At 42.8% G+C, this 26175-nt stretch overlaps 1 protein-coding gene across 16 annotated transcripts in view; it reads left to right on the forward strand.

Annotated features, from left to right (window-relative positions):
* The window catches only part of LOC110378404 (collagen alpha chain CG42342), a 285873-nt gene extending 260942 nt beyond the window's left edge, over positions 1 to 24931 (forward strand). For 2 of the 16 annotated variants that reach the window (XM_049837124.2, XM_049837113.2), the window contains exons 2-19: positions 5350 to 5420; positions 5741 to 5776; positions 5914 to 5949; positions 6752 to 6787; positions 6864 to 6935; positions 7122 to 7190; positions 8224 to 8403; positions 8873 to 8978; positions 9811 to 9899; positions 9973 to 10107; positions 10978 to 11003; positions 11072 to 11120; positions 12535 to 12639; positions 14536 to 14580; positions 14699 to 14752; positions 19695 to 19829; positions 19995 to 20422; positions 21025 to 24931. In XM_049837124.2, coding sequence (XP_049693081.1) covers positions 5350 to 5420; positions 5741 to 5776; positions 5914 to 5949; positions 6752 to 6787; positions 6864 to 6935; positions 7122 to 7190; positions 8224 to 8403; positions 8873 to 8978; positions 9811 to 9899; positions 9973 to 10107; positions 10978 to 11003; positions 11072 to 11120; positions 12535 to 12639; positions 14536 to 14580; positions 14699 to 14752; positions 19695 to 19829; positions 19995 to 20162 — 1412 coding nt within the window. In that variant the 3' untranslated portion in view covers positions 20163 to 20422; positions 21025 to 24931. Of the gene's footprint in view, positions 1 to 5349; positions 5421 to 5740; positions 5777 to 5913; positions 5950 to 6751; positions 6788 to 6863; positions 6936 to 7121; positions 7191 to 7443; positions 7498 to 8223; positions 8404 to 8872; positions 8979 to 9355; positions 9454 to 9810; positions 9900 to 9972; positions 10108 to 10977; positions 11005 to 11071; positions 11121 to 12534; positions 12640 to 14535; positions 14581 to 14698; positions 14753 to 14976; positions 18493 to 19227; positions 19282 to 19363; positions 19391 to 19469; positions 19506 to 19694; positions 19830 to 19994; positions 20423 to 21024 lie in introns of those variants that run through there. The other 14 variants (XM_049837126.2, XM_049837116.2, XM_049837127.2 and 11 more) reach the window with 12 other exon arrangements.
* The last annotated feature ends 1244 nt before the right edge of the window (positions 24932 to 26175 follow it).

Genomic DNA, 26175 nt, shown 5'->3' on the forward strand with positions numbered 1-26175 from the left:
GGCCGGCAATGATTCAAATTGTATTCCTGTTATGATGACTTCCTACGTGCTATTGGATGACTACTTACAAGCCAAACACTTCTTAGAACCACTTTATTGAATTCCTTTTTAACCCCCGACGCAAAAACGACGGGGTGTTATAAGTTTGACGTGTCTGTCTGTGTGTGTGTGTGTGTATGTATGTGGCATCGTAGCTCCCAAACGGATGATCCGATTGTAATGCGGTTTTTTTTTTGTTTGAAAGGAATGTCATTCGGGAGTGTTCTTAGCTATGTTTGGTGGAAATCGGTTCAGGTCTTCAAGCTCATCAGCTCGTTTGTTAGGTGTGATAGGAATGTTACACGCTCAATTTACTTGCAAGCATATGTGGGATCTGAAATTTGAAATACTAATGTCATCTGGAACCACTGAGCTGGTCTGCTGTTAGGACACGAAGATAGGAGACGTAACCCTGAACTGCCTCTTAGTAAACCCATCGAGTTTGGGCTCGTTGAATTTGTCTTGACGAATTCTCTTCATGTTTCTGATTGACGAGAACCTGATGCTGGAAATGGGATGTGGCGGATGAAACCCTGGAATGCCGGAAAGAAACGGATAAACCGATTTATATTTTTGCTGAAAATCTAGAATGACCAAAGGTTAATCTTTGTTGTTTCTCAATCTGTGCAATTCTCCCTGAGCCCGTTTGTCATGAGGATTGTTAAACAGCTTCTTTTGGCCAAGATCGCATATAGCGACCCCATCTTAAAATAAAAGAAATTAAATGAAAGAAGGAAAAATTAAGGAGCTCATTCAAAAAGCATGAAATAAAATTAAATCATAAATTTAAAAAAAAAACCCGACCCAAAAAAAGCACGCAATTATTATGACAAAAGGTTAAAAACGCTAAACCCTATAAAAAGCAAAAAATAACTTTAACTACGTAACTACGTAAGTATCAACTAAAGCATGTCAGACTAAACTAAATTTTGACGTGTCGGGGAACCGCTTTTTACCTTTAAAAATACTTACATAAATCAAATGATACCTACCTAATTACAAGATTCGTATAAAAAAAAACACGTATCTAAACAAAATTATATAAAAAGTTATAAGCAGTATATGTAATGTAGTAGTATATAATTACAGTCGACTCTTGTTAATTCAAACCTGCGATATTTCGAACCTCTCGTTAATTCAAAGCTATCGCGAGTTCCCTACCAAATCTCTTTATATTTCGAACTAAATCAATACATTTTTATGCACTTGATAATTCGAACGAAATAAGCATTGCTATATAACAAAACGACGCGTTAATTCGAATTCTTAGTCGTCCAACACTCGAGAATTCAAAGTTACAGAGAGAAAGAGTCAGAGAGCAGTCTGAGTAGCAGCAGTCTGTTTTGAAGAAGTATGACGGAGCTGTTTCGAAAGAATAATTAATTCACATTATGAATACCTACATGTATGCACACAAATGTGTCTTTAAACTTTTGTTATTGTTATAAAATAGCATTTAACAAATAATAATTGACCAACACTTAATAATTCAAAGTTTTATTTGTTTTCTCTCACAAATTTCGAACCATTTAATATTTCAAAAACTCGATAATTCGTAATATTTTAAGAGTCCCTCGAGTTTCGAATTAACGAGAGTCGACTGTACTTCTAACGTTAGGCTAATAAATTAGAGCGGTCCCCCGACACGACAAAATTTAGTTTAGTCTGACATGCTTTGGTTGGTACTTAGGTACGTAGTGTTAAAAGTTATTTTTTGCTTTTTATAGGGTTTAGCGTTTTTAACCTTTTGTCATAATAATTGCGTGCTTTCTTTGGGTCGGGGTTTTTTTTTTAATTTATAATACGTTGACCGGTGTACATGAGCTTCATTTATTTTCTGTTACTCATAGAAGATGTGCAAGAAGTAGCGAGCACAGGTAGTTCTAAATACGCCACACTACAGCGCGGAGACGCTGACGGAGTGTCCTCCGCGTGTCGCGCCGAGCACTCTCCACCGGCACCCCGCCCCGCGCCCCCCGCCCCTCGCACCCTCTACCCGGTGCTTAGTACTTCACTCTTGCAACCACACAACATGTGAATATTGCATGTTGCTCACAAGTTCAATAAACGTTCTTTCTACTAAAACGATTTTATTTGGACAATCAAACTTCGTATTTGTTTGTTCAGGCATTTGTAATAGGCGATGGTCACAAGCTCAACCTGTGTCCGGAGGCTCAGGTTCGACTTCTAAAATATTCGATGACGTGGTACCATAAGAGATACCCCGGAGGTCCCCGCGCAACTCTGCGACAACACAGTCGGACCCTTCGCGCAAAAAACAAGATTACTTTCTGAAGTTTGAAACGAAATGGCGCTTAAACAACGCTAACTCAATTTATACACAATTCCTCTCAGCGGGGTCGCAACTGCGAAGCCATATTTTTTGCCCCTCGCTATGGATTAACTCGATTATCAAAATGCAGAGCGGGTGGTAATGGCGCAATAACGCGCTGCTGATGGCTACTTCTGCCCTCTGACTGCGCCTGATGCGAGCTCTCTGACACAGCGCATTCTAAATCTGTCTGGTACCGAGTGCTCTTACATCACGAATATTGTTATTACATAGACTATATATGTATATATAGCTCACATATGACACTCGGGAACGTGCAGTGAGACAGATACAGCACAGGTCGGGCGTCAAATATCGGAATCGGGAATGTTCGATGCTTAATTAAAAAGCATTTTTTGCCGATCTCTGGCTCTGTTACAGATGGCTAACCCCCCCCCCCTCAAGTCCGCTGAACTGAACTAACCCCCCTGCGTGACCCAAGACGTAATTAAATGTTATTACCTACAGTTAATCAAAAGTTACGCCTTTTCATAGCCCCGAAGACAAGTGAGTTCATTGATAAAGTTATATAAAAATAAGTCGGGTAAAAATCTCACTGTTATATAAATATAGACTACCAGCTTTCGCCCGCGGTTTCACCCGCGTCCCGTAGCCGGATGGTGACAAATCCTTAAACCGTCTCCCGGGTCTAATTTACCTCCCCTCTAATTTTCAGCCAAATCGGTCAAGCCGTTTTCATGTTATGTCGTGACAACGGAAACCGGGTTTCATTTTTATATGTATATGTTACCGTAAGATTACAAATATCGTTAGATTACAATCTATCTCGAGAGATTGTAAACTGTCGAATTATTGTGAACCGTAACATCTGATTGCAATTTAACGCATTATTTTTCGCTATATTATAATCTATCGATGAGAAATTGTCAAATTGTCAACTGTCCGAAAGCTCTCTCTGATTGGTCAGTCTTTTTGTAAGATCGACCAATCACGACCAGCCGTTCTGTTCCCATGGAGTTCCCGTAGAGTTAGGAATGAAACAGAGGTGTCAGTTAAATAAAATAAATGCTCTTCAAAAATTCTTCAAGTATTAAATTTATATAAAAATCACTTCTAATTTTTTAACTCGTACCTACTGAGTTTTTTGTTTAAAATATAACACATCCCATATTAATTGACCCAGCATGGAAGTAAGCTTGCAACATGCAGCAAGAATGACTTCTGTCACGGCTCCGGCGCTGCGGGGCTCCGGCGGTCCCATGCGTGCTTATCGTCGCAGATGGTTTTCACGCTCACCACCGCAGCTTCGGCTTGCTGGCCGGCTCCGCCGGCCAGCCTCAGCCGCGGCGGCGACCGCTGAAACTACCTGCGCCTCAGCTCGCAGGCCGCCTCGCCCCTCCGCGCCTACGCGGTTTTGAATTGCACTCTAGGGGTAGAGAAACAAGACTACGTGGAGTCGGTTTTGCAGCGATTCGTTTTCGTCACTAACTTCAATTTTTAATACAATGTTTTTAATTGAAGGTTATAAATGGCAATGTAAAAAAGGTAATTTTGGCCTCAGACAATTTAAATTGGACAATTATAAAAAAAAAGTTAAATAAAACCGTTTAAAAAAAAAACAATTACTTTGTCTTGTAACACAAATTAAAATTAAAAACATAAAAACAACAAACGCAAATTAAAATAATGTTACAAATTTGAGTCTTAATAATTAAGTACAATTTTTTTTTATAAAAAATTAAACCGTCACTTATTTTTGCACGTCAAAGAGCTGTGGCACCGGGAGTTGCAAAGAACATTGGCTTTTTTGACGTTCTACCAATCAGCGCGCAAGATGCATTCCGTTCACAATTTGCCCGCTCTACATTGATAGATTATAATATAGCGAAAAATAATACGTTAAATTGCAATCAGATGTTACGGTTCACAATAATTCGACAGTTTACAATCTCTCGAGATAGATTGTAATCTAACGATATTTGTAATCTTACGGTAACATATACATATTAAAATGAAACCCGGTTTCCGTTGTCACGACATAACATGAAAACGGCTTGACCGATTTGGCTGAAAATTAGAGGGGAGGTAATCTAACGATGTTTGTAATCTTACGGTGACATATATAAGATTGAAAGCTATTGAAAATAGGAACTACCTCGCGTTTCCTAATTACAACACCATATTAACATCTCCAAAACAACAACTGTTGTACTCAAGTTATTTTATTATAATTAAACGAAATGTTACACCAATATGCTCGTTGGTTTGTAACAAACAGACGAGCGTGCTCGATGTTTTGCTCGTAAAAGGATGATACACTAGAACATCTCATAGAGCGGCTCGTTGTTCTGTTACAAGTAAATGTTGTAGTCTATACTCACCCTAAAAATATTTGTTCTACGGTAATGCATACAAGTACTCATAGTATTTGGGCAGTTCTATACGGCCCGCACAGACGAACTCGCTTGCAGCAGCTAGTTTTATTATAATTGACTTGCTCATAACTTACTGTATCAGTTGTTAAAAATGTGATGAAATACGGGTGCAGGGTTTCCACCAGACAAAGTAGCCTACTGTCACTACGCGCGTAGTCGACGACGCTACGCTACATGGCTACGCCCAGCAGCGGTTGCTACGAATCTCGTAGCTGTTTACTACTACTACGATTATAGTGATTGTTGTAATCTTGATTGATGATGGAGCCTGGTTGAAAACTATATTTTAACACGGTTAATAATATAGTTGTTAATTATAGAATGATATTATTTGTCAAATAAGAAGCTATCTTTGTGCGTCCCTATCGTGAAGCGTCTAGGCTGTAGCAACGCAGCCATGGCACTTCAAATGCTACAAACCGTTAAGTAACGTAATTGAATGTGAAATAAATTGAATGAGGGCGCGGGCGGCATATCAAAGCCGTCGTCCGAGCCGCGCCACGTACACAGCTTGTAGGCTAGTTATAGGTATTGATGTTTGAGTGTAAGCCACTTGTGCAGTAAGCGTGCGTTGTGTTGCAGGTCCGCCCGGGCCGCCCGGCAAGCGCGGCAAGAAGGGCAAGAAGGGCGACCCCGGAGAGCCCGGACCGCCGGTCAGTACACATGCGCTTATATTACTATTTACTTCTTGGTTACATAATTATGTTCAAAGCCTAAGAGTACTCGCACACTGCAAATTTTTAATTAGCCGATATATTGTTTTGGCTCATATATTAGTTCAATGATAGTACATACGCAATTTAAACTTTTTTTGGTATTAAGATTTTCAAAAAATAAAAAAATTACAAGTGTCGGTCGACTGTTTACCGTGCAGTGTGCGGTTACTGTCAATGTTAATACAAGAGGGTTTGCTACTTCTTATCATTAAGTTTGGCTTCTGTTTGCTTGATTATTTGATTTATTTCGTTTGCAGGGGTTAACGGGAGCTCCTGGGAAGAATGGATTCCCGGTATAATATGTTTTATTTTTTATTTGCCCTGTTTGCTGTTATTCTCTTTCTCCTTATTCTTGTTGTAAATACGTTGACGACTCTGATGATAGTCGAGGTGCGACTCGGCTGTGCACTACACGCGTGTCACGTTTCAGGGTAGCAAGGGCGAGAAGGGCGAGCGAGGCTTCATGGTAAGACACCGTAGTGCCCCAGAGCAGTAGTGTGTCACCCCCACTAACGCCCTGCCCCTGCTGTCCCTGAAGCTAGCGCTCACTAACACTCTCGCAGTCACCAGTGCCTCCGACCTCACTTTTATCACGATGCCAAGTTTAAAAATAATGTAACAATAACATTCATTTTGATGCAACCGGACGTAGACATTGCCTCGCGTTCTCACTCAACATAATGTACTGTTGAATATCTTAGGCTCGGTTCACATCGGACGAAGAATGCGTCGGCCGTATCATACATATATGATCGACGCCCTGACGAGTCGTCGCTTGGGTGTGAATGATTTAATGTTTTAATTCCTGACGCGTGTATCGTTACATATGAACCTTCCCTTAATGTTTCCGCTATTGCAACATTTAGAGCTGCGGAATGCGAGGTGCGAGTCTTAACTAACGCGAGCACAACTCTCTGATTCCTGTAGCGCTTTTGTATTCACTAACCTGGAACTTGGGAAATATTGCGATACACTAGCTATATTTATGGACTCTTACTTACTATGTACTGGCCGTTCAGAAACTTACTAATAGCTTTTTTATTTCTCTTTGAAGCTATCACTGAATTAAATGGTGTAGGAGGCTTCATGTGTATATTATTAGTTTTCCTGTTTGTGGTGTGTATTGTCTAAATATTAAAAAAATAATTACCTAACTCGACTCTATTGTAGTTGGTTTGAATACCGCTTGGACCGCTTCACTTTTAAGTATTCAGGCAATAACGCCAGTTTTGACTAAATGATACTTATGAGCTGCTTGTCCATTTCAGGGGCCCATCGGATTGGATGGACCTAAGGGAGACCCGGTAAGTTCGGCAGTATTGTGCTTAGTGCGGAACAGTTTGAAGTACGCAGCGAGGTAGTGACACGAGCTTGTTGCAGGGCCGGCCCGGGGACAAGGGCCACAAGGGCGAGCACGGCAGCCCCGGCTTCGACGTCTTCTCCGCCGTCAAGGTACGCACCACTTCACTTCATCATACACCCTATTCACTGAATACAACTCTAAAACCACTGTCATGTTTAAAGCGGCAAAGTTTCTGATGTAGGTGTATACTTGTGATATAGCTGAGACGCCGCTCCCGAGAGCCGCGACTCACGGTAGAGTGTGTCGTGAGTAAATCGGTATTGGTCACATTGCAGGGCGTGAAAAGATCCGTGGACAGTTTTAAGATAAGTCCGTACACGAGCGCCGAGATCATAGCCGTCAAGGTACAGCCACTAGCGAGCGGCGTGTAGTTAGAGCTTTGTCACCCTTCAGAAAACGTCGCGCGCTAAGCTTTACTTATGTTGTGCTTTATTTGTCGTTGTAGGTAGCCCAAGTATTCGCATCCAATCTTTTGTTTAATTTTGTGCTGATTATTACTTGTTGCCTGGCATTCATTCGTGAGATCTCTTGTGAGACATAGTGCGAAATGTACACGTATGTGTGTGAGGCGGCGACACTGACCGCGCGTGTGTGCAGGGGCTGCAGGCGGCCGGACACAACATCTCCGCGCACACCGTCATACAGCTGAAGGTGAGTCACCCCCCGCCCCCGCAGCCTCGCCAGCCACCCTCATGCATGATCCCAGTGTTCTGCATGAGCTTCCCTCTAACCTCTTCATGGAAATGTAGACCAGCCACCTTTCGCCCATTCGTCTCACTCCGGTATTCGGGCTTTCATTTATAAGCCAGTGACGACATGCCAGTGACGAGCTGTGACGTACCTGTTTCATTCATGTTTGAAATACGTGATGCTTCTTGCATGTGTTAACATAATATTACTTGCACATTCCTACACTGTGTGTCATTTTAATCACTCGCAAACCTTTACTTACTTACTGAGTCATATTTTTTGGAGATAATGGCTTATAAATCGATGAACGTCGCCTAAGGCCAGGATCAATGGTTTTTATGACTTTACAGAAGTCCTGCGGGTGATTAAAGCGGCATTATGTTCGCGCGTCGCACCTCCGACGTGACACCCCTGTCAACCACTCGATACATCCGAGCGCCGGCGTCTAATGCCAGCCCTGACTATGTCTGTCGCTACTGACACTAACATTTAACGTGCCCCCTCTTCAAACTAACAGCTTTATCCATTTTTCTGAATCGAGCAAGTACCTACCTATAAGTTGGAAAAAAAATCTTGTCCCATTTTTAAAAGATTAATGCTATTCGTAATTTTTGACTGACTTCAATAAGAGAGGATGATCTAAAATTTCTAGTGGCCATTTTAATTTAACTGTGATATATTGCGCAGGGCGAGCCTGGTGAGCCAGGGCCACCGGGCGCCCCGGGGCCACAGGGCGCTGAGGGGTTGCCGGGACACGAGGGACGAGCGGGCCCGCCCGGGCCCACGGGCCCTCCGGGACCTGTTGGGCCAGTGGGCCCCCCCGGCTTGGTGGGCCCACCCGGCTCACTCGGCCCCGCCGGACTCAAGGTATTGTGTTGTCGTTGTGACGAAATCAAAGCGAATTTTTAACCAGCTTGCAACTTCCCAAAAATAGGAGGTGCTCAAGTCGTCGGCATCTTGTTTTTTATGTATATTCATCGGTTAATCAAAGACGCCTTAACCAATATGCATTTTTTTTTAATGTTGTAAAGGTACTTCTCCGGGGAACCCGCAGCATCATATGATTAAAACCCTGAGAAATCGAGAGCTACTTTTGAAACTACACACTGATTTGTAGGCCGATACGTACTTACATATACATAAATATGTATTATTTTTTTCAAAATGTTTATTATTGAATAATCTTCACTCGCCTCTTAAAATCGACTTCAACATCAGAAAAAAAGTATGCTCATGTACATGTCTATACTAGGCCATCATAATTATTATGGTCCGGGAAGGACATATTCTAGAGTACGCACAAGGTTGTAATAAACTTTGGAATGATTGGTTACAGGGCGATAAAGGCGACAAGGGCGAGCGCGGCTTCACGACGACGCTGAAGGGCGACGCGTTCCCGACCGGCATCATCGAGGGCCCCCCCGGGCCGCCCGGGCCCCCTGGTACTGCACACATACACTCGCGCCCGAGCATGCTCCGTGTGGTAGCAAGCGCCGGCGCTTTATATTCTAGTTACTATACAGTAATTAAACTAATTCACAGAGCAGCTAATAAAATGGCACTTATCTGAAGTAATAATATTAACATTCGTAACAGTATTTTTATTATTTGAGCTTTTGTAATCGTAGTTTGAAGCAGTGCAATCTGTCGTCGTCAAGTTTATGACAATAACAGTTTTGACCGACATTACACCCAAGCCCTGTTAACTGTGTTCGGTGTTGGCGTATTGTGGTGCGGCGACAGATGGCACTGCAATGCTTAATGTGAGAGAGACGGTGGCGGTATGGCCGGCGCCGGTGACGGTGAGTGTTGTGCGAAGGAGCGGCGGGCGCGCGCGGCGAGCGCGGCGACAGCGGCGCGGCCGGCCCGCCCGGCGCGCCCGGCGACAAGGGCGCGCGCGGCAAGCGCGGCAAGCGGGTAACTAGCACTGCACGACGCATGCAGCCTGGTAACACCTGCCTCGCTACTTGCATGATTACTTTCCCTTGTTGTGGTACAAATGACAACTGACGGCTCCCAGCGCGGTCGGCGCCGCCTGGCGCGCCCGAAGTTTGCGTCGCGACTCGGTAAGCCGTTCCACGTTCTTAATATCTTGCAACTTCACGAATATACTCGTCACTTCGCTATTTTTTATTAATATATACTCCGCTTACCTACCTATACAAAAATATCTTCTGATTTGATTGATTACCGCTTAATCGGTACATACATATGTACTGTACGGGGCACGTGTAGCGAGGTTCGCCACACGCGCTCAGTGTGCGGGTGTTGCAGGTCGCGGCGGCGAGGCGGGGCCGCGCGGGCCGCCCGGCGCCGACGGCGCGCCCGGCCTGCCCGGCGTGCAGGGCCCGCCCGGCAAGCCGGTACGTGTCGCACGCACTCCGCGCCGCTGTGTCGCCGGCGCGGTGATGCTCACTGCTGCTGCTCGTGTTTCAGGGCGAGATGGGCCCCAAGGGCTCCAAGGGCGAGTACGGCGACATGGGCTCGCCCGGCATGCTGGGAGCGCCGGGCCTGCCTGGCCCGCCCGGCTACCCGGGCCTCAAAGGAGAGAAGGGGGACAAAGGCGACTCGGTGAGCAGTTTCTATACTTATTCTGACATGCTAAACTTTCATGGTATTTTTATTTATTATTAGAAAAAAATATATAAGTAATGACCACCATAAAATGTTTTGACACCCTTATTTCTGTAAACAAAAATAATTACTTCACCAGCTATTAAATAGTAAAAGATCAGCAACGAACCTAAGTCCGGGTCCGAGTCCCAAGCTCTTCTTTAACTACAGTCGACAAGGAGCGTATTACTTAATCAAATACTATATAGGTATAAAAAAGAAATCGTTTAAAAAACACGCTGGTCATGTATTGTCATCAGAACTCAAAGCGTGTGCAAAATTTCATCCCAATTGAGGAGACCGGGAAGTGGGTCAAATTAAGATTCCAAGATTTTCTTACATACATATGTAGTTACATTACAAGTGAAGTTAATATAAGCGTGTTAATTATAATATTAAATAGGTGCGGAAACATACCCTAATATCTACGGTATCATAATACTGTATTTGTTATACAGTGGTCTATTTAGGCAGAAATAACGCATTAATTTGCTCGCTGTTTGGTGATCATTTACTATTCTATGTAATTGGGTTGATAATAATTTATTTGGAATCACTTTACTTATATAGGTTTGCAGCATGTTAAAAGTTTGGTAAGTAATCATGTAAAATTAAAATGCGAGTCTAATTTAGGTGGTAAGTTAACATAAGCCAATAAAAAGGAAACCTGTGGTATTTGTGTGGGAACAAATGTGTGAGAATAAGTGCCGGGTGAATGTGTGTAGGACGGCAGTTTGAGATATGGGATTGCTAAATAGAATAAGTATGATAGGTAATTGATAAGTAACGTGTCGCTATTTGTTCCCGGTGCCGCGGCCGCCCCGCCAGAAGTACAGGAAGCTGAGGAGACGCCAGGTGACTATCCCCCCTCGCTGTAGCAGCAGCAGTCGATGGTGAACTGTTAATCTTTATGCCCACTGTTGAACTTGCAGGGCGATGGCACCGGCTACGAGCTGTACGGACATGAAGTTGTAAGTATTTGTGCTTCATTATTACTCGCTCCGCCTGAGCACGTGCCGGGGATAATCACTAACTTTACAAAAACCTTCAAGTCAACAAGCAATTTTTCTGACACGAGCAAAATGTTTGATTTTTCTTTAGTTCTTGGGAATATTCCAGAATAAAAGTTAAAAAAAATATTTATTCATCTAAAGACTAATCATTTGATCCATAATTCGCTGGTTTTACTTACTTTTCCTTTACAATTTAGATGAAGCTTCTTGAAAAATAACTAAAGAAAATCCACCATGAAAACCTATCCTTAAATTGTGATAAGAGGTTTTATTCGCTAGACTATGAAATAAACATATTGTACGTTTTGTAACAATAGGATTCGTAAAAAGTTAACTAAGAAACCTAATATGTATTAAATATAACTTACCTATGAAGGCGCGATATGTTGTGACTTTTTTTGTTTTTACCACCTTTTGTGTAAACCATATCTCGGCGAATAAATATTTTCATTTCATTTCATATGCATATTTGTAATGATCTATAAATTTATCTAGACATACGTACGATGTTCTATCTAACACCTCTAAAGTTTGCTCTAAAAGGGATGTTGAAAATTATTGTACCTGTGTACTCCGGTCGAAGTCTATTATGACGTCCAATGCGACAGTACGTAGGTATATGCCGATCATCTACATCACAACCTGGAACTAAGAGCCCGAACCGATGCCAGCGCTAGAGAATTCACAAAGGTTTTATCAGAAGACTGGCCTTCGAGGCGTTGTCACTCTTGTTCAGGTATTAGTAATCGTACTCACAATCGTACAAAGACTCGCTACAAATGCAGACCAAGCTATGTTTGCACACTGTACCTTCACTAGCCGCTTTCCCGCGGTTTCACCCACCCACCCGTGTCCCATGGGAACTCGGGAAGAGTGTAGCTTTCCAAAAGTGGTTCAGCAGTTTCGTCAAAACCGTTATATATTAGTATAAATATAAAAGTGCAAGGTCTCTTACCTATCACGATATCTCTGAAAGCACAAGTTACGTAGTAACTATTATATAATCTGTGGTACAAGTAAGACCCGAAAAATCTCAAAAGTGAAAGCAGATTTTTCAAGACCTGGCATTCGCTTGCTTAATAAATAATGTCATACATATACGTTATCTTCGTCTGCCTAGCAGACCAGTGCAGTGCAGTTTTACAGTTCAGACCAGTGTTTTCATGACCGACTTCACATTACTTACCCGGTCAACCCGATACACCTTGGTAAGATCAGAAGACCTACAAATTAACTAATAATTATTTTAAAGATCTCAGTAAAGACAACCGTATATACTTAATCGTTGTTCAGCCGATTATACCAAAGCTAAGTTATAACATTGTACTGAAGAGCCAGTAGTCAGTGTGGTGATACATGCGCGTGTCCGCAGATGATGGGCCCCCCGGGCGCGCCGGGCCCCGCCGGGCCGCCGGGCGTGGCGGGCCCCCCCGGCATCAAGGGCGACAAGGGCGAGCCGGGCGCGCGCGGCAAAGCGGTACGTACACATTCCTCAAGCAAATGAATCAGTCGTTTGCCCAACTGCACCTATAAATGTTTTTAAGCTTGACGCAATTTAAAAAAATAAATAGTTGGTTGTCCCGCTGCTTGTGATTTGAAGCTAATTTTATCAAAATCACCTCAGCCATTTTAAAGTTGTTTTGTCAACAGCGGCAATGATCTCAAAACAGTGACAGGACAAAAATGTGCATTTAATTTTCTTTGAAATATACGCAAGTATAAGTTTCGCTGTATTTATGTACAGTAGTATTGTAGCTAGCTGCCATACAGCAGTTCTAAAAAAACATTTGCAGTTTTGAACAACATTCGACAACGAGCTGATGGTGCTACCAGGATATCCAGCATACTAGTCAAACCATATACCATGCTGGATAGTTGTCACAGATATTATATTTCTGTTGCCGCTGAAGGGAATCCAATCCAACATACCATACCACAAGTCAAATTGAAACATTATTACCTACAGACGAATTTGAAATAAAAATACTTACAGTTACAGCCTTTTTATCGTCCCACTGCTAGGCACAGGCCTCTTCTCACACGGAGGAGGATTGAGCATTAATCTATATTTAAATATATAATATTAAAATAAAAATACTTATCAAAAACTATTCTATAGAAGCAATTCTGTGATGTAATTGTTCCGTCACTTACTTTTACATACACATGTTGCAGGACTTTACTTGTCTTTCTGCACTGGAGTGTTCCCTTCTTCATTGAAGAGGTCGTTTGTCCCCACTTATAAATAGAACCAAAAATTATATTCCATATCCATTCTGCCCACATTATATAAGAAATCCAGAAATAATGGAACGATTTATGAGTATCAGACTTGTAAAATTTCTAGAAACCAATCAACTTTATCTTTTGCACAATATGGTTTCCGACCAAATAGACCCACCGCAGATGCATCCATCAGTTAACAGATTTCATAATTACAAAACTAGATAACAAACCCTTTGGCATTTGATCTTTCTGGATCTGGCAAAAGCGTTTGACACAGTGCCCGTCCCCATTTTGCTCAATAAGCTTGAGCACCTGATTATTAGAGGTGTACCACTGGAGCTATTTCCGAATTAGGTACTTGACGGATTGAACACAGATAGTCAAGCTGGATGGTTGGACTAGTGAAGAGCTTCCGATTCATGATATGGCGTCCCTCAAGGGAGTATCCTTGGACCTACGTTGTTCCTCGTATACACAAACAACATATTATGACATAACGATATAAACGGCCTGTATTTTCCAAATGGAAGAAAAATAACCTTCGCCGATGATACTGCACTCATGTTTTATTGCGACACCTCGACCAAAGTATATGAACACGCTATTTAAGTGACTGAAAGGCTTAGGGATAACATATTCACCCTCAATGAAGATAAAACTAAATTCATGACCTTTTGATATAGATACTCCATTTCTTTATAGTATGTATAATTATAATTATTCAATCTCTTTACCAAAATCCGTTGCGTAGTTCTACTTAACATTTAATCATTGCGACAAACAGACGAGGTAACGACTTTTTTGTACTATTAAGTGAATAATAAATCCTTACTAGTCCTTACTAATAATATTATAAATGGGAAAGTGAGTTTGTTTGTTTGTTTGTTTGTTCCGCTTTCACGCCGTAACTACTAAACCGATTGCTTTGAAATTTTGCAGACGTAAAGTTAGAAGTCCGGATTAAATAATAGGGTACTTTTTATCCCGAAAAAAATAGATATTCCCGAGGGAAAACAAAAATATTGTTTGCTTGATGGATGGATTGTAGATGGCGCTGTGTGTCCAATATAACCGAATTCCACGCGGGCGAAGTCGCGGGCGGAAAGCTAGTAAACAATAAAGAGAGTGTTATCATTTTCTATTTCAGGGTGAAAAGGGAGAAAAAGGTGATGCTGGTCCGATGGGGTTACCGGTGAGTACGATGATTCCTCAGCATTTACCTGTATCGACGGAGTCATTAGCTAATAAATTAATTTACTCATGTATGATGCTTGTATGACTACGCTCACTGACGAATTGTGTTTTTGCAGGGTCCAGTAGGACTGCCGGGGGAGCCGGGCCGGACCGGCGACTCGGGACCTAGAGTAAGTAACTGACTACCGCACCCAAGGCGTTTAGTAATCTAAATCTCTACTAATACTGCAAAGTGGCGTACATAACGACTCACACTAACACACAGCTGGTGTTGAAGGTCTAGCTAGAGGACCTCGTGCATACTGAGAGGATATTAAAAGCATGCTAGTATTGTGTAGCGTAGGAGTGAACTAACGTGTGGTGTGCGGTACTAACCCGGGCTGGTGTGGCGCAGGACAACCGCTGGCCGCCCGACTTCGCCTTCACGTAGTGGCGCCGCGCGCCCGCGCCGGCCGCCGCGCGCCGCCGCGCCGCGCCGCGCCGCCACTCCCTGCCGCCGCTGACTCTGTTCATGTCTCAGTGAACACCACCACATTGTAATATATTCTCATTGACTTGTCGCGTCCTTCATTGTACCGAAGAGCGAGTCTGGTCGTCGAGCTCGGCCGCGGACGACGGAGCTCTGCGCTTGTTCGTCCACGTGAGTAGGCTGCGCCGGCGTCCCTCCAACTCCCTGTAAATAATGTAAAACTTGTTGGCAAAATGGGTATTATTATAGATACGGACATCGTTAGTCATTACGTTCCTTATTGAAACATAATTCCAGTCATATTTTGTAAGTAATGAATTTATGTTAATGTTAATAGTACCACTACGCTCAGAGTAACTATTTTTAAAAAGGTAAGATAGGTATAAAACATATTGATGATATTATTGAAGGTAGTGTGGGTATGGTGACACTAGAGTCCGCGTGCCAAGTACACTGTAAGTGCCGCCTCGCGCATGCGCACCGGCGCTGTCTGCGGTGTTTGTCCGCATAAGCTTTAAGACTTCCCAGAAAAGTGCTGCATTTCCAGTTCCTTTGCTTGAACCTGGCTTCAAACGCGTCAGCGCGTCATCTAGATGCTCGAGCTTTGTTCTTTTTAACTCGGACATTGTGGATATAGGTTAAAAAAAAAAACTTTATGAGGCACACACCTACCGGTAGATATTAATAAAATGTGTTCTTAATTTTTATACTGATACCGAACGAGTACAGGAGTATTTTGTATACTCCTGTACTTAAATAAAGTCATCAAATCAATTTGAATACCTACTTATGTAGCACCTCGATTACATTAGTGAATATACATATGTGTCATTTTTATGTTGGGTTTAAAACTTATCAGTCTCTTAATTCGCCCACTACGTGGTCAGTGGCGGCAAGTATGTTACCTTCCAACTGCAGAAAAGTTTCATGTCATGACTTGCGAGTGCGTGCCTCTTAATACACCACTGAACAAGTGATAATGAAATGTGAAAAATGGACCAATTTTTTCCCCTTTTTAATCCCACAAGTCTTCGTTTATTATTATAAGCCACTTATGACTGCCGAATCAAGACATGTTGCAAATGACCCGCACCCGTCCTAATTATCGAGTGAACTGCAGTTTTTATACCAACTCCAACATTCCCTAGTATGAGACATTTCTCAAACCCTTCTTATGGCCTCTGACAAGACGTGATTGTAACGTCTACGGTACTGTGTTACTGAGTCCCAGTCGAGGACGCCGTCTTATGTGTTCTCCCAGCCACGATGTAACACTTACAACTTCCAGATTTCGGATTGTTTGTTAAAGTTTCTAAAACCCACAAAATGATTTCGTCCCGACCGACGCCGCATTGATGACACCCAGAATCAAAGACAATTGAAAAATTCTTTCAAGATTATGCTAATTACAAATTATTTCGTATGAAAAACTCTTTAATGATATAGTTTGTTGTATAGGTTGTAGTTGTGAGGGCTGCTCTGGGCGGGCAGGCGCAGCCGGTGCGCACGCGCTCACATGTGTCGGAGGCGAGGGCGTTTGTAATTTAATGATATGTACAAAGATTTGTATCGACCATTTTCATATCTTCCTATATTTTAATGTAATTGTTTACAAAAGTTCGCCCAAATTCTTAGAATAGGCCTAACTATGGTTAACTATTACTATGTGAATACATATTAAATCGTAACGTTTAGTGGTATGTACAACATTATACTATTATAATAATCTAGTGACTAGTGAGGGCGGCGCCGCCGCCCGCGCCCGTGTTACCGTCCCACTCGACACGTAATGTTACCTACTCTAATGTTGACTCGTACGTATTTTGCTATTTCATTCTTCTAACTATTACATTCGCTTTTGTATTATTATTATAAGTATATAGACAAAAAACTTGTACCAATGGACCTCTAGCTGTAGTACAGACGATAGCCTACCGCAATCTGTCAAATTTCTTCAATAGATTTTCAACCTTGTCACAATAGTGGAAAGTTAATATCCGAATGGTAGGTAACAATTTGTCAGGTTCCGGTAGGTTGACCTGCTGGCGTGTGTACCCAACAGGCAAAGCTCGGGTTATCCAGCGCGAGGTAGCAGCTCGCTCTCCCGTGCTTGTGGCGCGTGACGTCACTGTCTCCCACATGTATGTATTTATTCCTCAACGTCTGAGCTTGGGACAGTCCGCGAGCCGCACGCTTTATCACACCTTGCCTGGCCTCATTGGTTCTCTCTCGGCATTATTGGTCCAGATTTTATGTGACAATTTTTCAATATTGATATACATACCTACTATCAATTTCTATTAAGAGTTGTTCACTCTTACGGTGGATTGCCCCTATAAGTAACGATAACCCAACCATTTTCAGTTGTCAAATCGCCAATTTGACCAATTTGCGGCAAGTACACGGTTATGATTTGGTTATCGTTATAGTTGAGAATATTAAACAGTACCCTGGATGTACGCTGCAACAGCTAGTTTTGAGCTGCTGTCTGAACTCAATGCGAAGACGACGGAGAGGTCGCGCCTGAATCTCGTCTTGTATAGGTAATGACGAGCAGTATTGTCTGCGCCGAGGACACTCGTGAGCACTGCTCGCCGCCGCTCTGTACATATAGCGTAAGTACGCGCTCGGCGGCAGCGCTCGCTGCCGGCTCGTGCGCTCTGCTCGCTACTCTACTCTAAACACACAAGTGTTTCTTGTCTTCTTATCCTCGTGTATCTCTAAGCCTAACCTTAAGAATTTAGTTTTTTTATGGAAATCGAAAGTTGTCATTTGTACCATATACATCATGAGAGCATAAACTATTGTTGTTTAAAAATTATTTTGAAAGAAAATAAATATTTGCATGCAGTGCATATTGAAGTTTCTCTTGTTGACCGCTCGTGTTCTGCTGATCCTGTCCTCTTCCTGGCGGCCTCTCGCGCCTGCGTCCGCCGCATGACACCGGCGCATCTGAAGCTGCCGTCTTTATTCTCCTGCTCATTACACGAGTATTTAGCATTAAGTTAATCAGTGGTCTTTTCAATTCTTTTAAAACCCTTTGCGAAGCTTATAAACGTAAACGGGTGCATTTACCTAAGAACAAACACGCGTGCGCCGACACTCGACCCGAGTCTGAGGTTGCATTTCCAGAATCTAGCAGCTAGCAGCAGCTAGCTTTCCAGTTTTGTTTTGATACTCTTAGTTCATGCTAAACTTGAAATAAAGTAATTGTTGGTATTAAATCGGCATCCTATTCCTGAGTTTCGTTCGCTTTGTACTTCCTTATGGTGTGCCTTGTCGAGCTTCAGCATCGAATGTAATGAGAAGCAAGTGCGTGGTGCATAGAGGCGCGAGCATGCGGAGCGCCGCCGGCGCCGGCGCACGCGGGCGGCGGCGGCGAGCGGACGCCGCTCACGTGTTGTTGTTCCGCAGGGGCCGCCCGGACTCGACGGCATGAAGGTAAGCCACTCATCCATCTTGCTACAATAACCGACCTGCACAATCGCCTTACATCCTATATATACTTACTTAAGTTATCAACGTCTGCCTAGTATTTTTGTCAAACTATGTTGGGGTCGGACTCCAATCTTACCGGATGAGGCTGCAGAATACATGGAATGATTGCCTATCTGACCTCCGCAAGACAGTTACCTGGACAACGCGGTACCCTTTGGTAAGACTGGTTGAGGAAGTTCAAATGACAGTTGGAAACAAGGAAGAAATCGTCATGAAATGGTTGCTTAACCCTATCCGACGATCCGCGTGGCTTTGACTTAGTCAAGAGCTCTTTTCTAATATCACTATCAGTTCCTAAAATTAAAAATTATTTTATTGGTTCTGTGAGATGTAACTGCCATCTGCCAGAAAGCTTAGGTACACCTCTAGCTCATGCATGCTGGAGATGGGTTAAAAATATATCTTACTTATAATCTAAAATTGTAAACAGTTAGTGAGGTCATCATTTATGGGTATCTTATTCTATTTGGTTCAGTAATCTGCATCGCTGCGAGTGCCGCTGCTGCGTCACACTAACAAATTAACTAATTTATTCTTTATCATGTATGTGAGTTGCACAAATCCGTTAGTATAAAGGCCAACACCCTAAGCCAGTGCAGTGCATTAGCAAATACCGTGGTGTAGCCTCTGATGAGCGCAGAGAGTGCAGTGTGTGCCACTAACCGTTCCGTGCTGCAGGGCGCGCAAGGCGAGCCGGGCTCCAAGGGCGAGCGCGGCGACCCCGGACTGCCAGTACGTACTCTCTTATACATCACGCCGCACTCTGCTTACAACCTTCATCCTACTAACTGATACTTGCACACTACTATTTCAGGGAACGGACGGCATTCCCGGACAAGAGGTTAGTTATCACGTGCTGACTTTGTAATCATATGCCATTGATTTTTATGAGATGATAATTCTGCGTTTCCACCCGATAGGGTCCCAAAGGTGACAAGGGCTACAAAGGAGAACCCGTAAGTGCCGCAAGGACCATCGCTCATGTGGCATGTTTCGCGCACCGGCCACACGCACGCGGCCGCGCGTCTAACCGCGCCTTGCATGCCTACTAACTGGCGAACGTTGTCGGGGCAGGTGCCACTGCACGCCGCGGCCGAGCTCGTGGCCGACTGACGATGATATGACAGTGCGCGCCAACTCCGCAGGGTCCGGTCGGCAAGCGCGGGCGCAAGGGCGACAAGGGCGACAAGGGCGAGCAGGGCGTGCCCGGGCTGGACGCGCCGTGCCCGCTGGGGCCCGACGGCCTGCCGCTGCCCGGCTGCGGCTGGAGACCCACCAAGGTGCGTGCGCCTCGCCGCCGGCACTCGCGCCGCCCCTGATAGTATGGTTGTCTTTACTTAGCTACGTGTCACTAACACGAATGGGCGCGACAGTAACACGGCACTTCCCGACTAATATCGTGACGGAGTGAGACTAACCCGTGCGGTGGTGGTGTGGCACTGTAGGAGGCGCCGGCGGTGGCGCGCGAGGAGGCGGCGCGCGCGCCCGACGACTCGGAGGAGGAGGAGGGCGCGGAGGGCGGCGACGAGTACGACCGCGACGACGAGCTGGACGCGCCGCGCGACTACGACGACTACACCGACAACGCGCACCACTCGCACCACCACGACTGACCCGCGCCGCCTCATGATCTCAACCTCACCCGACCTCAGCTGTGCTCCGGCTTGTGCCAAATACGTCATCAATGCCATATCATTTCATGTCTTATTTTGTACAAGTCTTGCCAGATTATTGTATAAACCATTTCATGCATCTCCTCTCTCTCCTTAGTCCAATCACTGTTCTCCCTATCCACCCCTTCCTCAGATGAGTGAACAGACTAACACTACTAATTAATTGAAGCATTGGTGGTGGCTTACCTGGGTGACCTCGTGTGAGTAGCTTTTTGAAGTAAAATACTTATATTATTATAATGACTAACAGCTTGTAAATGACTTGCAATTAAAAGTTAAATACTCATCCCATGATGTTGTTATCGTCTCTGTTAAGTTGTATCAGTATCACGGAACAATCGTTGTTCCGAGATCAGAGACACAAGTCTGCTAATTTAATAATGTGTCAATTGAATCTCAACAGCAGTTTTAACCTTAGCGGGCATTCTGCTACAGTACGATGTTGATTAAAAACATAAATCTATACTAATTTTATAAAGAGGAAAACTTTGTTGGTTTCTTTGGTTGTAATGAATAGGCTCAAAAACTACTGGGCAGTTTTTAAAAATTCTTTCACCATTCGAAAGCTACATTATCCACGAGTATTTTATCCCGGTACGGGTAGTAGTTACCACGGGACGCGGGTGAAACCGTGGGAAAACGGCTAGTCATAAAATAAATAGATACTTACCTACATAGGCGCGTAATCGTAAGACTTGGACTTGCGTGATAAGCTGGGTATCCAGTATGTTCGCGAACCTCTTGCGACTGTAGTGCCTCGAGGCTCCCGACTGTAGTGGGTACTGAGCGCGCTGTTGTGCAGGAGGCCGTGCTGCAGTGGGTGCGGCGCCGCCTCGACGTCGACAACGACCTGCCGCCGCTGTGAGCCGCCGCCGCGCCGCGCCTCGCGCACCACTCGCGCAACACAACTATTCATATTTATAAGCCCCTGTGATTTTGCCTATTTCACGGTTGTCATCCGGATATTCTTAAATATTTTGTTGATAATTATTTCGCAGCCGATTAGTTGAAATAGTCGTCCTATCAAGCAGCTAGCTGTTTGATTGAACGGTTATATCAACCAGCTGGCTGTGACTCTTATAGAGAATGTCCCAAAAGCCAACGATAGCCTGGTACTGGACGAAAGGCCAAACTATATCTGAAAAAAATGTTTTTTAAGTAGTGAAATTACTCGGGTAATTTACATACGAATCTACATTAATTTATGGTGGAATGGCATTATTTATTTATTTTATTTATTTATTTATTCCTTTATTTCAGGCAACTAAGGCCCATAAAAAATTCAATACAAAAATATAAAAAATACTTATAAACTAATACATATGCTTACTTATAACAATAAATACAATACTATATTATTATAATATTCAAACTTAACTTACTATACATACATACAAAATAACAAAGAAAATAAATATAATTACAAAATAAAAATTATGTTCATGTATAGTATACAAAGATGCGACCGTGTGAGAATGTCTCACAGAAGACCTGGCGACGGTCACATTTTTTAGTACTTACCTGATCACTATTAAAGAATGTGAGTTGGCTTGCAGGTGCGAAGAGTATTTTAAAAAAAATTCCGATTCCGCTTTCGACTGACTAAAGCGACCAGAACTTGTGAACTTCGATGGAACTCCACCAGGTACCAGACTATCGTTCCTTTTGAGCATACCGTGGATAGATTCACGGAATTAGTTAGTAAAGTAGCCTCAATTTATGTATCATAAATTCATAATGTTGCGCCTCACGGACGCAATAATATGCTTACTAATATTATTTAAAAAAAATGTAAGTATGCCTTCTCATCCATTTTTAAACGTAATGTAAGTTGTAAATATTTATAAAATTAACGACACGGCAAGACATAATGTATTGCAAAAGTAGTATTGAATAGTCGTGTTATGAGATCTCTACAACAACACAGAACATAGGGTAAATGTAGTTATTGCGCCTAGAAAAGCAAGAAATTATCGAAGGACTCTTTGTGTCGTTCCCTCAGAGTAATCAGCTTACTCCTGAGGCACTCAATAACATAATTATGTAGGAGTAAGCGCGCGCGCACACTAGACAGTCGGCCCACTGGAGGCCGGTCGAAGGTTTTTTTTTATGTTGTGAATTTAATATATGATTTTAGTCGGTCTGATACCAGAAAAATGCCTGATCGTTGTTACATGTGTACTTTCATTCATTTTCATACTGATTTATGAGCAAATATCGACTATCGGCCGACTAAAAGTATACAGGTATACAGTATGCATACAGTATGAATGTTAGGGCCGAATGTCGGCTGAGTAATCGGGCACTTCTTCACGCCGGCCGAGCGATATTTTCTCCTGTAGTGGCCAGGCAGTCAATGTTAATTCTGCCCTAGCTACGATCATTACATCGGTTATTGCAATGACACTCCCGCTGTGAGTGCAGCGGAAGAGCGTCAGATTCGAAACTACTCACTAAGAGCTATTTGATGATTACTTACTTCTGTTTTCAGCGAGAGTCCAACCCGTAGCTAGAAATAAATATTATGTAAAAGTAGTACAAAATATGTACCTATTGTTTAAGCTAATTTGTCTATGCGTGTAGCTTAGGTAAAATGAAAGTTATGTTTTTTACGAAGACTTAAAATCTATTTAGAGTAATTAGATCAAGTTAAGTATATACAATTATATAAGTGCATACCTAATATATCGTGTGCGAGAGTGGTCGCCAGCAACGAGGCGCGTTTTCTTGCGACAGATAGCGTTATGTAAAGAATTCTTACCTACGTGTTAGTACCTACCTACCTACCTACTCCAAACAAACAATTCTAATAAATTAATTGCTTTTTTTCCTTATTTTTGCTTTAAGTATTGAATAAAGTTTATCATGTTTTCTTAGTGATAAGCTAGGGAATACTGATATAGAGTGGGTTTTTACAGTGGTCGGCCTTTCCGAAACCCGTCACCTTAAGTGATAAAAGACTCGTAGCAATGGTGCTAGTCTTTGATTCCATCCATTCATCGTGTATTGTTTCACTCACAATTCTCTCTCACTTTGCACGTTTGATTAACCTCTGTTTTATAGCAGCTGCAGATCTGAATATTGATTAGCCGTCACTAAATTGTCTCATATTGAACTATTCGGTGGCGGCAAGCTGCGCGCTGGCGTCACAGTTATAATGACCAGTTCATTTTGTACTTTTGTTGGCAGGCTCAGGTTTTATTTGATAAAAATTGAATCCCGATGCCTAATATTCTAGTAGAACGTAATGTTTCAATAATTGTGAACACCCAATTTCTGCCAGTCAAATATGAATATCTGTGAACTGTGCAACGTGTGACATTTCAGAAGAGCCTGCAAAGGCCTATATTTAAAACTAGCTTCCGCCCGCGGCTTCGCCCACGTAGAGTTCGGTTATATCGCGTTTCCAAGAGAATTCTTCTAAACTCCGGGATATAAACTACTGGGTCAACTCTATCTCTGTACCAAATTTTATTAAAATCAGTTCAGTGGTTTGGACGAGAAAGCGTAACAGACAGACAGACAGAGTTACTTTCGCATTTATAATATTAGTAGGGCTAGGGATAAAAACATTTGAATGCAACAAATAATCAGTAATAATGTTATCAATGACAGAAATGAATGTCTAGTCACGTTTGTCCTAATGGTCGTGTAGGAGCGAGTTCCCGGACAGGCGGATCTGTCTCCGGACATCCGCGGGCACCGCGAGCTCCGCCGGCGTCCACTCCCCGCACTGAGCAGTGCTCGCGCCAACCAAGTGGTATCTACGTGCTGCCATCTCATTGCACTCGTGTTTTTATCTTTTAAAGAGCTCGTAGCTATTTATTATATCGCCTGTATATAGAGAATCGCCTGTAAATAACCATTTGTTCATTAGGATTAAATAGCTCTCACTATGTTAATATTAAGTAAGTAAGTAGCCATAAGTTTTATAGAAAGCCGATGAAGGCAGTCTGCAGTCACGTTTTAACATTGGAAAGTACAAAAGTGTTATTATCGTGATCTTTTTAAGAATAGTTCACAACTATTTATAGGTACCTACCTACCTACGTTGTACAGGAAAATATCTACTTAAGGTTGTATTTATTAAAACTAAATTAAACCAAGTTTAGATAACAGCAACGATTTATCCAATTTAAGAAAAAAACGTAGAAAAAGAAGGTATCCGGAAAATGTGAAATATTCATGATGTAGGTCCGTTGTAACACTTGTGAGTTGTAACCCACGATGCGCACACAATAGTGTGTGTGAGAGTATGAAAATCGACTAATCTACTACTTACAGGTCACGGTCAAGTTCTGGATTTTTTGCAACAATATTTAAACGTTAAATCAACACCGTGCAACCATAAATATATAGTATATGAATATTTCATGTTTTTTGTACCTAACACTTGAGGAATTTAAATAAAACACTAAAATAGGAACATAAAATGTTGTTAATGTTGGAACTCCTATTTAAAATGTTAACAATCTATTTTGTACCATGTTCTATGCAAAATAAACGATTTGATTTGATAAACTAGTTCCCTTTGAATACCTCGTACAAATGATAAAAGACATGATGATTATAATAAAAAAGTAATTTCCCTGTGGACAATACCTGTCTGATGGCGGCTGTACACAACTGCGAGTATGTGCCTAGTTATAGTACGCAGTAGGTGCTCATTGTGAGCTGGCCTGGCACATCAATAAACATATATGAATGAATTTGGCAGTTTTATTTCCAGCAGATAAACGGCATCGCGAAACCCCACTTCTCGTGCAACATGCTTAGGTAAGTACTTAGACCTACGGCTGTCGGCTGGGCGACACTGTGAGCTCTATAGTGTTTCCCATCTTGTTTGTCTATGTAGGTATGTGTTACAGCCATAGTGATTAAATATACAGGGTGGCCCATCCATAGGCGTCCAAAAGAAAAAATGAGAAGCTCTAGGCTATGGGGTACCCGAAACACCCCCATGTATGTTCAGCGATTTTTTGTACTTTAGGAGCTAGAATTATTATTTTCATTTCGGAATTTTCATTTCAACATTGTTTTTTCTATTTTATCTTTTTTTTCCTAACGTTTATAGATGTCTTTTTTATGTAATTAATCATAAAATGATTCCTACCGCTGTGCAGTGAAGGAGTGTGAGACTGTTAGTGACGTAAACCCACTGGGGTTTGCTGAATCTTTTCGAGGAGTGCGTGGAACAACGCACGCTGCCAAGACGGGCCCGTGTCTTCTAAGAGACGGAAGGACCATGAGCCAACCGAAACTCACCACCCACGATGACCGAAGACCCACGCCTACGATGGCCGGGAGACGTCACTCGACACCCGGGGCGCCCGTGGTGTCTTCTACGTCCATGGCAGCAGCTGGGATAAGAGGTGTGAACTTCTCTAGCGTCTGCATGAGACGGCGGCCCATTACCTCTCGCCCCGGACCATGGCTGGCAACTTTTTTAATTATTAATGTACACACTATACATATATACAAACTTAAACTACTTATCTTTATACAAAACTAAAAATAAAATACTATATACAAAATATATATAAACATAAAACATAATATAAAAGAGCATCGATCAGGCGTCGAAGTATTCCTCCGCATCACTGTCCTCCGGAAACGTGCCCAGAAAACTGGCTGCATTGCCACGTTGAATGGCAATGCTAATTCTTTGTCCAAAGAATAGGCCAGCCCTCTGGTCACGCGAAGCGTCGACAAGCCTTTTCGCGATGTCCTTGTAAAGTAACCGCGAACTCGGGCCCCACGGTCCGAGCGTTTCGACCCCAAACGGCTCAAAACTATAATTTCCAATAAGGTTATTATATTTGCTCCGCTTGGTGGTCTCTGCAGAAGCTGCAGCCGCCCCAGCACAGCCTGCCGTGCTGGGAAGATGTGATGGCGCCAGGGTGTCGACGCATGTTGCGTTCCACACCAAGGGCCTACCCATCTTCCATGGCAA

The sequence above is a fragment of the Helicoverpa armigera genome, chromosome 14 (assembly GCF_030705265.1).
Source record: "Helicoverpa armigera isolate CAAS_96S chromosome 14, ASM3070526v1, whole genome shotgun sequence".
Classification (NCBI taxonomy): Eukaryota; Metazoa; Arthropoda; class Insecta; order Lepidoptera; family Noctuidae; genus Helicoverpa; species Helicoverpa armigera.